Source organism: Crotalus tigris, unplaced genomic scaffold, assembly GCF_016545835.1.
Source record: "Crotalus tigris isolate CLP2741 ecotype Arizona unplaced genomic scaffold, ASM1654583v1 scf7180000024366.1712601, whole genome shotgun sequence".
Lineage (NCBI taxonomy): Eukaryota > Metazoa > Chordata > Lepidosauria > Squamata > Viperidae > Crotalus > Crotalus tigris.
Window position 1 is genome coordinate 888,940 of NW_024100534.1, and position 14,511 is coordinate 903,450.

Sequence of the window (14,511 nt, forward strand, 5' to 3'; positions counted from 1 at the left end):
ACCTGTGGTCCATAGTACCCTCATGGAAACTACCACGGGTCCTTCGGGCTCTCACCAAGGCACCATTTGAACCCATCAAGTCTTGCACTCTGAGGGCCCTATCCCTCAAAGTTACTTTCCTGGTCGCCATAACCACGGCCAGATGCATTTCCGAGCTTGCAGCCCTGTCGGTCAGGGAGGACCTCTGCACCTTCCATCGGGACCAGGTGGTCCTCCGATTGGACCCAACCTTTATTCCCAAAGTTAACACCCTGTTCCATAGGGCCCAAGAAATTGTTCTGCTGGACTTCTGTGCCAACCCTCTCATCCCCTGGAACGACAGTGGCACACACTGGATGTACGGAGGGCACTACAACATTATATCAGGTGAACTGCACTCTTACGCAAATCAGAAGCTCTCTTTGTTTCCTTTCACCACACCTCTAGTGGACAGAAGATGTCCGCCTCAACCATAGGCAGGTGGATCAGATTTTGTATTGCGGAAGTGTATCAATCACTTTCTCTACCAACACCAGGACAAATCACAGCACATTCCACTCGCAGCGCTGCGACATCCGCGGTGTAGGCCACACAGGCCTCTATCGAGGTTTGCAGGGCGGCGACATGGGCCTTGCCCTCCCCTTTCATCCAACATTACAAGATAGACGTTTTGCCTCCGCAGACGCCTCCTTCGGAAGGAGGGTCCTGCAACAGGTAATCTCCACAAACACAACTTCGTCCTCTTCTGTTTCCCACCCGCTGGGACAGTGAGGCTTTGGTATGTCCCATTAGTGGATTCTACGTCTCCAGTGCTGGAGAAGGGGCGTTGTCTTACTTGAATGCCTTTTCTCAGCATAGAGACGTAGAATCCACTCCCACCCTTAAAATCATTAAAGTTCATATTAGAAAACCGGGAGCCATCATGTCGAATTGTAGTCAGCTGCTTCGCCTTCGTCAAGAATGGGGGAGTGGCTATCCCTGGACGGGCGTGACAAGTTAGCTGACCCGATCTATTGGGCAGGAAGGCAGAATTAACCCATTGGTGGATTCTACGTCTCCATGCTGAGAAAAGGCGTTCAGGTAAGACAACGCCCCTTCTATACACTGTTTTTAGAATGCCTAAAAGGCATATCTGGATATAACATTACTTAAAAATTAAACTGGAGAGCCAGTTTGATATAGTAATTGAGGTGCTGGCCTAGAAACCAGGAGATTGTGAATTTTAGTCCCTCAGGAATGAAAGCTAACTGAGTGACCTTGGGCCAGTCACTTTCTCCCAAACCATAAGGTGGTGGTTTTAGGGAAAATAGGAAGAGGAAGGAGCATTAGGTATGTTTCCTGGCTTGAATTACTTCTAAAGTAATAAGAGTGGGATAAAAAAATCTAATTAATAAATATTTTTTTAATAAGTAATCATGTACCTGGTTGACAAGTGGAAAACTACATTCTGTTCTTTAGAGGTATTGGTACCCTTAGACCTAACTCTGGTGTTTGTGATGAAAACCTGTGTGGTAAATCAAATATGTTGCTGTTAACGCAAACGTTTTGGTAGAATTGTATAGTTTGAATTTGATACGGAAATCAAGTTTCCATTTCTTCTTACGTATATGGTCTATGTAAGACGGGTGTCAAACTCGCAATGTCACGTGTCATGTTGTGATGTATTGTGTCTTTTTTGCCATTGCCGGCAATGGGGTGAGCGCGGTTTCACTATGATGCATCTAACCCACTCTTGATAGCTAATATTTTAGCTATCAGGAAACTGGCTTTATTCACTTCATGAATAAAGCCAGTTTATCACTTGCTACAGAATATTTGTAGCTGAGGGTTGAATTGTATGTCTCTGGTGTTCTCTGAGCTTGGGTTTTTTTGGTTTTTTTTTTTGCAGATGTTTCATTATCAAACTAGGTAACATCATCATCATCTACTGTGTTTATGTAGTTAGGTAATGAAACGTCTGCAAGAAAACAACCACGTTCAAAGAACAGCAGTTACACCCTAGAGAGCAATTTCGGCAAAGAACCTTTATTTTAAAAATAACGTGAATATAGCAAGTTGTCTGCAAAAGGAAATTAAATTTTTGTGATGAGTTAAAATGTGTCTATAGCATTTTAAATTTAAGAGCAAGTAAGTCTGAGTAAGTTTGTTTTTTCCTAATTCTAATTTTTATTTGCCTTTTTTCTGAGTGTTCTAATGGAATGTAATTACTCTTTGGAAGATATGTAATAGATCCATGCCATATTTCCAATTTTATTGGAAAGAAATGCTTCAGAATGTGCAGAAGTACAAATACAGAAAATATTGTTATCTTATTAAAGTAGATATATTTATTTCTGATATCTGGAAGCTACTACAGGAGCTTTGCAATCCTGGGAGAAGACAAGGTTACTTTAATGAAAATCAGGAAAAAGCAGAGAGACATTTTCTATTCTGGCAATAAATATTGACCAAAGGGGAAACTGCCAGCTTGGTGCAATGTTATAGCACATTAGAAATGTTAACTGAAGCATATACTGCAGTTTAAATTTAACTGGTGCCAGGTGTATGCCAGTCTGGTGAATGGAGCACGAGAATGCTGTATTATCAAGAGAGCAGGAAAAAGCAGTTGTTTTAGATTGCGTAGGAGAATTTTGCTTGTTTTTTAAAGAGAGGACTTTGTTTGTTTTAAAGTATTTTTGAGTTCCTGGTGTATCCCTTTCTTCAGTCTCTACCATACCTGTATTCAAAACTGCTTATTAACCTGCATTACTCACTCTTGGCTTGCATTCATGGCTGAAACCACACATTGGATCTAAGGGGGGGGGGGGAGTATTGCTGGCTTTTGCCAATTTTAAGTTTGTGCTAAACATTTTAAGGGTTTGTTGTCCTTTCAGTTGAAATCATGTGAAAAAAAATTGTGAACTCTTTTGTTATAGATGTCTTTTTCTGATGATCACAGTTTAAAATAGAAACTGCAATAATAATATAATTACATAATTAAGAATATATGATATAATTATGTGCATGAAATAATCAATGCGTTGTGTAACTAAGCAGGCATGCAACCAGCTTTCCTTTTGCAAAGAAACTATATTGTTATTGTTGCCTCAAAAGTAAGCTAACTTGAGGTTTCCTGTAAGTAGGCCTGTGGAGGAAAGGACTTGTATGTTCTTTGGAGTGGCTGTGGGTTGTATTTTTCATCAGATACATTGTACAGTTAGGCAAAAGAGCAGGTGTTGCCATTGGAAAAAAAAAAACTTTGAAAAGAGTGCCTAGCATCTGCATTTTCAGAAAAAGCAATGTAAACAAGGTAGGATATTTGGCATGGTTTATTTGACTACATTATTGTAAGATAGCTTATCTATTTGAGGGAAATATTTAAAAATATATGATTGATAAAAATAGTAAAGGTTCTTCCCCCAAGTGTTGGATTGGAGTAGATGGCGGATCATGCATATTTGATTGTCTTTTAAATGATTGCCTGAGAAATTTTTCTTTTCCTGTTTTCTTGTATTATATGGTTGTTTATACTATATACCACCTAGACTCTTTGTAGAGTTGAGTGGTCTTAAGCATTTATATACCACCCAGAGTCTTTGTAGAGTTGAGTGGTCTTAAGCATTTATAAAATAAAAGTAAATAAATGAAAATATAACACTGTTCTAAGTTTTATCTGTGATAATTGGAAATACATTCCTTTTTATGCATTTTCAGTAGCAGTTTGGGTGAGGGGGGGAAGGATTTGGAGACAATATATGTGTACCAAACTATTAGCATCCCTTATATAATATTTCTGTTCCTGGGATTACATAGTTACTTTTGTGTGATTTATTTTCTTCCAATCAGATTTCTGTTTTAGAGACACTTTGGTAATAAATAAATTACCTGTAAATACAGCTTTTTTTTAATTAAAAATGTTTTTATTTTCCATTTATTCATACAAAATACAATTAACCATTGGTACCGCCTGCCCATTCCCCCCCAGGCTGCGCCCACCCTCTCTAAACCTTCCCTACTTCCCTCCTCTTTCTCTCCTCCCCTCCCCATCTCCTCTAACCATCCTACTTCCTCCCTACTCCTTCCTCCCCTCTCATCCCTCTCACACACATGAACGCAGCATAGGGGAAATGCCCAAGCATTTACCATGACTTGTAAATACAGCTTTTAACAGGTCTGATAACCTGACATCAAAATGAAAATGAGGACAACTCTCACTTGAGGTCAGCTTTCACGATTCAGGTTGGTTTTGTCTTACAGTGTAATAGTACAAATTAGTCTTTAGTTCAGAGATTAAACAACTGTACGTATGCTTTTCTGGAAATATGGCACTGGAAACAGTTGAGTATTTGTAAGCAATTTCGTAAGCAACAACATACTCAGATCATTATCAGTATGAAACATCTTTGTGTTTCTGCATTATACTCATTGGTGCATCAGTAGGTGTGGTAAGACAAGTTTGATCCAAAATGGCATGACTTCTAAGCTAATTCATACAATATCTTACTAGCTTTTTTCCCCAGCTAATAACCTGTTTTGACTGCCTATCATAGTCTGTACTAATGGCTTTCAACTGAGAGTTTTCCTGTGTCATAACACATTTTGAAGAGTCACCTTCTAATATGCATATGGCAGGTAACTTTTTGAATCAACAATGCTTTATTGATGATGATGATAGCTTTGGATGCACTTAATAATGATGACACGGTATCACTTCAGGTTACAGCTATATTTTCCAGTCATACAAAAGGCTAAGTTTTTCTCTTCACAGTAATTGAAATTAATCTAAATGGAATGATAAAAAAAATCCATAGGTATGATCTTCCTGTGGCTAGAACGCAATATTCATTTTGTAACTGTAGTGTATCAACTTTGTTCTGAAAATTTCCTTTGTGTATCTCAAATGAGAAAAAAATATCTAAAAATTGGAACAATTTGTTTAGAAAGAGTATCATTATTTGTTTGCTATTGCGCAAATGATTCCTTTCTCTGAATGGCTGTTTTATTGTTGGTATATTTAAAAGTGTGCTTCCAAAAATAAATATGGACTCTTTATCAGGCAAAACCAATCAGTGTGTGTGTGTGTGTGTGTGTGTGTGTGTGTGTGTGCGCGCACGTGTGTGTGTGTGTGATTAGTGCAGGAGTTTTGAACCAGAATGGAGCCTTCATTTCTGAAATTCATAATGCAGTATAGTTGGGTATTTATAGAGAAATAGTTGACTTTTGAAGGAAAATAATAATAGAGTTGAATTAATTTTTATGTAGAGAAGTATGGCTACTTTGTTTTGAAATTACAGCATTTGAAATTTAATTCTTATTGTACATGTAAAATAAAGATCCATTACAAAGTAGACAGTAAAAGTATAGCAAAAACATGGCTTCATACAGTAGCAAAATAATACATTAGTTTTAGATAAGGCCTTGTTATTATATTGAATAAAATCATATTAAATATAGTTACTTATCAGGTAGAAAGCTTATCAATCTATCCACCAGCAAGCAGAATACCCATGTTAGAAACTATGCGCGCTTTCTTATTTCTCATCTTACTTATGCTAGAGTTGTGCATTTTTTTAGAAATTTGAAATTATGCAGCACCAGTACTTTAAGGAATTAATTCCTTAAAGTTAATTTGACTCTTAATCAGTAGACTAATTTGTGCTGAAACATGAAGAAAGTTAGTTCACAATAGCAAGTAGCAAAAAGATGCTCACTTGAGATCAAAATTTTCCTTTTTCCAAATCATTTTGGAGCATTCGCAGTCTTATTTTGCATGTATATTGCTTTAGGGTGGTGGTATTAATAATGATAAAATGTTACATCACTTTGACAGCACTTTTTCTTCTTTTCTCTTAACATTCCTCTAAATGGGCAATCTTCCTGTATGTCACAATTTTGAGTCATTGTCATTAAAGTCCCAAAAGGAATTAATAATGTGTGTGCGTATCAACAGTAGTTGATACAGTACTGTTATGCACATTATGGTATACAATTGTATAGAACTATAACATATTTTGTAGTGTTTTCTCAATTAATATTTCAAAGGAGTGAAGTTATTCTGAGAAATAAGGCTTTTCCTCTTGTGAATATTACATTATGCTAAAAATCTGTTTAACAAAAACTCCTGTTTTTTAAAATTGGAGAATTGACAAATTCCTTTGTGCTTCAAAATTAGAAATGGCATTAGTGGGTGAAAGCTAACTAGATTATTAAAATTCATAGCAAACTACTTGCTTTATGGTAGATATATTTTAAGACTGAATAGGAAAATTCAGTGTAATAAAGAATTGGGAGTTTAAAATGTTCAGCGGCAATTATATGTTCCTTCTCAGAACGCGTTGGCAAAAATCTTACCCTAGCTTTCTTGATCAAGTGTGCTATTTTTTAATTTTGTGTATCGTTTTAAAAGAAAAGTACTATGATAATAACCATGTAATAACATGACAAAGGATTTAATTTGAGCAGCAGTGCAAGTGGCACACAAGAGAGAATACTGAATACAAAGGATTTTATTACATATACTTATATTCATGGCTAGCATTACAGAAATTCATTAAAACTTACATTCTGCTATAGTGGTTGTTTTTTGCATTCTTACTGAATTTCTTTTCATTTTATATCCTATTATATCATATAATCTTCATATAGCTTACTTTCTTCTGTGTTCTTTCCCTTCCACCCATCCTCCTTGTTATTAAACTGTTTTCAACCATTTCTGTTGGCGCTGAACTGATTAACAAAAATTGTGAGAAATAATTTAACTTAGATTAATAATCATAAATATTTTTGCAGAAAGAAAAATGGCTTAGAGATAACAGAGCTCCTTTGTTTGGGAAAAAAATTAAAATGTTGACAAACAACCTATTTATCAACAATTGTTGCTAAAAATCAGGTCTAGTTTTGTCACTTTAGTGTTATAAATTTTTTATCTGACCACCATGTCCAGAAGGTCCAGTTTTTGATATTTTATTAGATTTCAGATATGTGCAAATCACATAGGCATATTTAACATGCAGTCATTGATAATACTATTGAAGCCAAACCAAAATGTGATACTAATAAGACTAAACTGAACTGTATGAACTGATGTTCTTCTAACCTTTAAGATACAGCTCCAATATCAAGAAACCCAATTTCACATTGGTTAAAAATTGACATCTCTTATTTTATCATGAAAAGACATTCCAGTTCATTATTCCAGAGACTGCATATATAACTAATATTAGCTTTCTTCAGCTGCTTATAAATAGGGACTATAGCTCAGGAAGAAGCAGTTATAAAACAAATAGCAAATGCCCAAGTAACTACTGAAAAAATACATTGAAGTAAATCACATCTTTTTAATTCCGAAATATCTTCCTTGAAGTGAAGTAATTATGAGATATCCAGTTTGCAAAAAAAAACAAAAAAAAAACGCACCACCAAATTTAAATGCTATTTTTATGCTGGGATTATCCCATAGTTGTAAGTGTTTATAAGTACATGTATCAAAATCAGTTCTGCAATAATGCACTTTTTGCTAGATTGGGAAAAGTTGTCTGTAATGAAAGTAGTTGTTAAAAAATCTCAATACCCACTTTATCAAGAAAAATGATTTATAATTAGATCATAGAGTGGAATCTTTGCCCGCCATAACAACATTTGTTCTAAATAAAAGTTTCACCTAAAAGTTCTAGTAAAAGCAGATTAGAAAACCAGAAATGCCCTTTTTAAGCTAGACTGGAAAAGGCGAAAAGGCAATTTCCTCAATTTCATAGCTCTAATTGCAGAAACAATTTTTTGGAGTAAAAGAAGTAGAGCAATATCAATAAATTGGTCCTGTGTTGAATATGGCATTCTTACTTTAAAAGGAAACAAATTGTTTTTGACAAAGAATTACTAATCATGTAGTTAATAAAAATGTTATTAATAAATTTGGAACTTATACATATTCCAGTTTATATTCCACAAGGATTTGTCAGGGGCAGACAACCTGACCTAAAGGTGAAGAGTATAAACTGGCTACTTTTATTGTTTGTTTATTGCCTATTTCACAGGAAACTTCCCAGCCTTAGTTGCCCAAACTTGATAAGGTTCATTGGCATTGAAATGTCAGACCTTGCTTTGTTGTGTCTACTAATAATTCCAGACTAATCCTCCACTTGACCCATTCTCCTGATTGGGATAGTCTCTCTCCCGACAAGATTTCACAGTATTGCTGTGCTTAATTTGCCATATCAGCTTCTAGGTTATAAAGTAGCTAATTTTCAGAAATATGAACTGGGTAAGTTTTATGTGAAATTAATAGTGCTTGTGTTCTATGGTCAAGTGAGTGCAATGGGAGGGATGAAGAAGGTTAAATAAAAGAAACAGTGATAATGAAGTTGCCTAGGAAAATCTATAGCACAAAGATATTAACCTGTATTTATTAAGGGGAATTGTGTTTCTGTTTAATGGGAAAATATTCATGCAGAAAAGCCTGCATGTCATTCACTAGAATTACAAGATCATGGACTGTGAGGACTGAACTCTTTTCCATTAGAATTATTGTGCTATTAGCATATTGTGCTAAGCTGAGCATAGTCTATGAGCCAGTTTGTCATGAAGTTGAATAAAAAAGTCATATCAGTCTGTTGTGCTTTTAAGGCCCTCAGTTTCTTCTGTTCTATTCACTAATCATCGAGGCAGAGAATACATTTCAGTGAATTCGTATTTTACACATGGTAATGATTACTGAATGGTATATATTCTTAAAAATATTTTCTAACTTTTTTCAGGGCCTTAAAGTTTGAATGAATGGTGAAGGAACTCATGAATGTTTCAATGCATCTATTTGTTTTATGACAGAGAGACTCCATGAAAGATGACAGAAGAAGTTATTGTTATAGCGAAGTGGGATTATACTGCCCAACAGGACCAAGAACTTGACATAAAAAAGAATGAACGCCTCTGGCTGCTGGATGATTCCAAGACATGGTGGAGAGTAAGAAATGCAGCCAACAAAACAGGATATGTGCCATCAAATTATGTGGAGAGAAAGAACAGCTTGAAGAAAGGCTCCTTGGTTAAAAATCTGAAAGACACATTGGGTAAGTCTGTATCTAAACCCTGAGTTAATTTTACAAACGTTTTATACAAATGTCTAGCTGGAGTGTCATATTAAGGATTTGTTTTATTAAAGAAGTATAGGTATAGTTTCTGTTAATTCAGAATATAGATAGAAGATGATTTCAATTTGCAAATAGTTTTTTTTTTTTTGTAAAGAAAAAACAAAATCCTTTTTTATTCTTTCCTAATGGGAAGTGATCACTGCCTCACTGAAAGAAAATCAGAAAATGGGGCTTTTGCTTTTAAATGTATTCTAACATTCTCCGTTATGAAGATATCAGTGTTTTGTATGCTTTTATTTTATTTATCTATTTACTCTGACATTTGCAAGCTGCCTTCTCCATGGATTAATTACATTTGAAACTCAAGGTAGTCATCTATTACTTTGAGTTGGTGTCTCTGGTTCAGTGGCACCTTCGCCCCCAATGGCTTGTGGAAATGCAGTCTCAATATATTTGCTGGGGGGGGGGGGATCCTAACCTTGGGATGAACAGACTATTCCTGAACAAGGATGCTTCTATGGAATAGGTTTATTTCTAAGTTCTTCCCATTTAAAATCTTGAAAGGAACAATTTTTGTCTAGGACAAAGTGAGCAATAAGATTCTACCTGGATGAGATGGTCCTGAACAAGCCATAAAAGTCATAAAAGTTTTTAGCACTATATTGGGACTTGGATCTGGGAGCCAACAGGCAACCAATGCTGCTCTTGCATGGTATTCTGCTATATTGATTGTGACTGATCAGCAAATAGGCAGTTCCATTTTGAACCAGATATTAGCCAGACTCTCATGGCCTAGAAAAGAGTGCAGTTAGTCCCCAGTCATGCATTCCTTAGGGATGGGAATTGTGTAAAAGTAATGTTTTATGTAGTGTACTTTACAATGCCTATATATATGTTAGTTGAAAAAAAACTGGGATAATCTTATAACTTAAATTTAACACTTAAATAAGTAACAATGTATTGTTAATAAAGCATTATTTCTTCTATCTAGCATAACTCATGTTGTTTTCTGACATCATTTTTCTTTGTTTTCATGTCTCCTACTTCACATAATTAGCTCTTATTGATAGAATGAAATAACAGACAGAGACAGAGGAATGACAAGAGTAATTGTTTTAAGAATAATTAAGCAATACCATAGAGAAGAAACTCAACAAGCATTAGTTTCTGACTTTCCAGAGCCTCATTTTACTAAAGACCTACATAGTCTACTATATACGGCATAATTGATCAGCTCTCACCTGGCTTTAATGCTTCAAATTTGGCTCTGGAGCTTATGTAGCAGGCTGGTTGGGCCTCATCAGGCTATATCTTATTGGGGAATCAACCCTAAAACCCTGTACTACATTTAACCTCCCTACCTTCTCTCTCTCTCTCTCTCTCTCTCTCTCTCTCTCTCTCTCTCTCTCTCTCTCTCTCTCTCTCTCTCTCTCTCTCTCTTTTTTTTTTTTTTTTAATTGGCCACCTATCTTACCCCAGGCTAACTCTTATCTAAGTTAACAATCAATATGGCCAGTCATCTCACTGCTGTGATTCTAGGTGGCAAACAGAACATTAAAAACACAACTCAGTTAGTCTTACCAATACTATCAATAGAACATCTATTTAACATCTAAAACATTCAGAATTTACAATCAGTGAAAACAACCAAATGAAACAATTAATGGAGTTTGCTTAATATCCTGGCCCAAATGCTATATGGAACACCTGTGTCTTTAAACCTGGGGGGAGATGTTATTAAACCTGGGGGGAGATGTTATTACACTGGTCAGGAGCAGAGAAGGCACAACAACATAAGATGAGATGTTTAATAGAGAGGACCTGGAGCATGCTCTCTCAGTTCTGATGAGGTGACTAGAAATAATTGGTACATTCTTAATCTTATACTTAACTATTAGTCTTATGTAGAGTTAAATCAATAAGGATTGTGGCCATCTGAAGCTTGATGCTCAAACTCTTTCTATAGTGGTTCAGTGGCCTAATGTTAATATTGTTCTGTGGTGACAGTTTGTAATCATTCTGTGAAGACAAAGGTAGATATCCATTTTTGTAAGGCAAAGCAAAGGATTCATAGTAACTGATATAGTTCCCTCTTTTTCACTTGCAAGAGTGAATGAGTTTAGTTTTGCCTATAAAAATGGCCTAGCCATAGAATAAGATTCTTGACTGTTTCAAAATGCTTATCAACAAGTTATTAGAATCTGGTGAAAACATGTGTAGATATACAGACAAATGTGATTTTGCATTAAACTAAATATTTGTTCATAATTTGTTTAAAATATCCTACAGATTCAAGGTTTTAGAGTATATAGATAACTCAGTATTTTAGGACTGCCAGTAAGATCTCAGACATTATGATAATATGAATGATTTTATGTTTTGGCCATTTAAATGTGCTTCAAAAATTAAACATGAACATTAAGTCCCTTCTTTCCTTATTATTTTATTACTAATTATCAGTAATACGATGCTTTTGACAATAATATTGTGCCTTTGCCAAAGACAACATGTGGATTATCATGTTAAAGGACTGCAATTTCCATGCTTTTTCGTGGTAATTATAAACTATTCAAAGCTTATTCACATCATGCTGAACACAGATTGTTGTTTATCATTAAAAAACTGATTTAAATACATAAGTACAAATGGATTAAAAGCCATAGTTTCATACTGGTGTGAGAGTTGTGCTCATAACTTTTAAATTTTAAAAAATTTAAAATTTTAATTTTTGTATAATTTGGGGCCAGAATTTTCCTTGATACTTGAGATATCAGATTAGAATCTGCTTTAAAACACATAGTTTAAAACTTAGTTTTTGGAGCCTCTGAATTGTAAAAACAAAAAAATCTAGACAAAGTCAGTGTGTTCATGAAGTGGCCAGTATTTTATTTGCTGCACTTGAGTTAGAATACCAAAAATTCTCTCTAGGTTCAGCTTTCAATTAATCATTAAGTGCCATGCCAATTTTGAAATCATGAGGGCAAAAATGTCAGTGCTTCTGTAAATTGCAGATAAAAGAAATCCCTTTTTTCTTTAGAAGTGTTTTGGCAAAACCTACTGGCCAAGGTTTTGCCAAAAAATAAACATAAATCTACCAAATAAAGTTATTATCAGATTTTGTTACTAAATATTGCTGTAAAATCTTTGCTTTTAAAAAAAGAAAAACTGTTTTGTATATTTGAACTAATATAGTTTGATAATTGTTTTAATGCCTGATGTTACCAATGTCAGTAGCATAAACAGTCTTGGCTTGCAGTTTTCCATTTGTTTGAAGTGAAAGACATATGAGTATTGAGTGTGGCTTGCTTTTTCCTTTTCCACTTAACTTCCTGTTTATTTTAAAAACTTGATAGAAACTGTCAGCTATTTCCTTTTCTGAGGCAATACAGCTTGTTAGCTATATCAATGCTTTACATTTTACCCCTCCCCATTTCACCACTGAAAGGAAATGAAACATTTGTTTAGGAACTGGCTTTGTCTGCCCGCCTTAATTTTGGTATTTCTCTGAAACCTGCTTTAATGTCCTTAATTATATAGCACCTTAATGTTTTCCTGAAGGCTTTGGTTTACATATATTTGTATCTAGAATTAATATGACTTTCGCAAATTAAAACAATTATCACAGTTTTTCTCATCAGGGAATTACATTTATAAGAATTTTCATCCTTTGGCCACGCAATGTATGTCTCTGGAAGTTGAAGTCTCAGTATGTCTGGACATTCTTTAAGTTGAGGGGATGGAATATAGTTGAGAGATTTTGCTGTAGCCCTCATATTTTTTATATCCGCTTCACTTTCATTCTTTGAATCTTATTCAGATATCTGGAACTGGAAGTAGAAATTATGTAGAATTCTTTTTTAACTCAGCTGATTTGCCAAGTGTAAACCTATTGCTGGACAAAAGCCAAACTATAGCTTATTAGCATCATATGCAAATGGTACCAGTAACTGATATAGCCAATAATGATTTGCAGGTACAGTTTTATTTCTAATGGCTGCACTCTCAAGGTGGCTGAAGGAGGCTAAAAGTGTTTGTCCTTTTACACGATTCTAGTATCTTTTAATGGAGCTTATTCATACATTAAATTGGAAATCATAGGCATATGTACTGGTGTGAGTAAGTTCTTATGTTGTTTTCTACTCCCTCCCTAAAATGAAACAAAATGAAACACAAAAGCCTGGCAATGACTGCATATCAAATCATTTTGAAAATGAAATGATATTGGAACAATGTCTGCCTGCCACTGTAAGAGAACTGGTTCACTTGAAATTTTAGACCTCCAAATATTTAAATACGATTGTATTGTGTAAGTGCAAATGTCAAATATGTCCTGTCTCACTGAGGCTTACCACACTTATAGAAATGAACTTAATATAATAAAACAACCAAAAACACATCTATTATTCATTCATTTGTATATTTAAATTTATTGGCCTTCCTACTTCAGTGGGCTCTGGGCAGCATACAGAATTAGAAAAAACGGAAATAGCTCAAAACATTGAATTAAACAGACAGCCCAGATTAAAATAATCTAATAAACAGCAAAAACAACAAAACAGGGGTCATTCTGGGGGTAGTGGAAATACTCCAATTAGAACTATAAAATGACAAAAATTAAGTATTCAGTCCTGCACCAAATGAGGAGAGGGTACAGGAAGAGTATTAGAAATTAATTTCTTGGGCTGAGTTGTTAACTCTGCGACTATTGATCAAAAATTAGGAAACCTTTTTTAGAATGTTTTCATTTTAGCACTATTCATATAATAATATTAATCATTAATACTAAATTGAGCAGTAATAAATATGCCAGTTTGGTGTAGACATTAAGGCATTGAGCTAAAAACCAGGAGATCATGAGTTTTAGTTCTGCCTTTGTCCAAGAGCCAGCTTGGTGATCTTGGGCCTGACATTTTTTCTCTTAGCCCAAGAAAGAAGTAGACAAAGGCAAACACCACTTCTGTAATATTGCCAAAAAGACTGCAGGGACTTGTCTTGGCAGTCTCCCAGAATCAAGAATAACCTGAAATTTCACACATGTACAAATTTTCCTTCCTTCCTTCCTTCCTTCCTTCCTTCCTTCCTTCCTTCTTTCCTTCCTCCCTCCCTCCCTCCCTCCCTCCCTCCGTCCCTCCTAATGGCACATTTTTCCTGCTGATAGCTGCTAAGAAATAAGATCCTTATAAGAATACAAGTTTTTAGAGTATCTCCTCAGTTAGGATCAGTATTCGGATTGTGTCTATAATATTGACATGGTTGATTCCAAGCTGCCTACTAATACCCATATTCTGTATTAACCAGAAACAGTATAGTAGGATCATTTAAACACTTCCATTTGGGCACACTTTGGTTCTGATTTAATAAGCCAATTTTCCTTAGGTCTACAAATGTTGTAGTTTTTTTTTGGTTGCTCAAATCTCCCCTTTAAAAAAAAATTGGTCAGCTCTTTGCAGGATTTTAATTGTAGCAA

At 35.0% G+C, this 14,511-nt stretch overlaps 1 protein-coding gene across 6 annotated transcripts in view; it reads left to right on the forward strand.

Moving 5' to 3' along the window:
• The window catches only part of NCK2 (NCK adaptor protein 2), an 88,838-nt gene that overhangs the window by 51,476 nt on the left and 22,851 nt on the right, over window positions 1–14,511 (forward strand). For 4 of the 6 annotated variants that reach the window (XM_039327705.1, XM_039327704.1, XM_039327702.1 and 1 more), the window contains one exon: window positions 8,782–9,023. In XM_039327705.1, coding sequence (XP_039183639.1) covers window positions 8,798–9,023 — 226 coding nt within the window. In that variant the 5' untranslated portion in view covers window positions 8,782–8,797. Of the gene's footprint in view, window positions 1–3,184; window positions 3,269–4,085; window positions 4,198–8,781; window positions 9,024–14,511 lie in introns of those variants that run through there. The other 2 variants (XM_039327708.1, XM_039327707.1) reach the window with 2 other exon arrangements.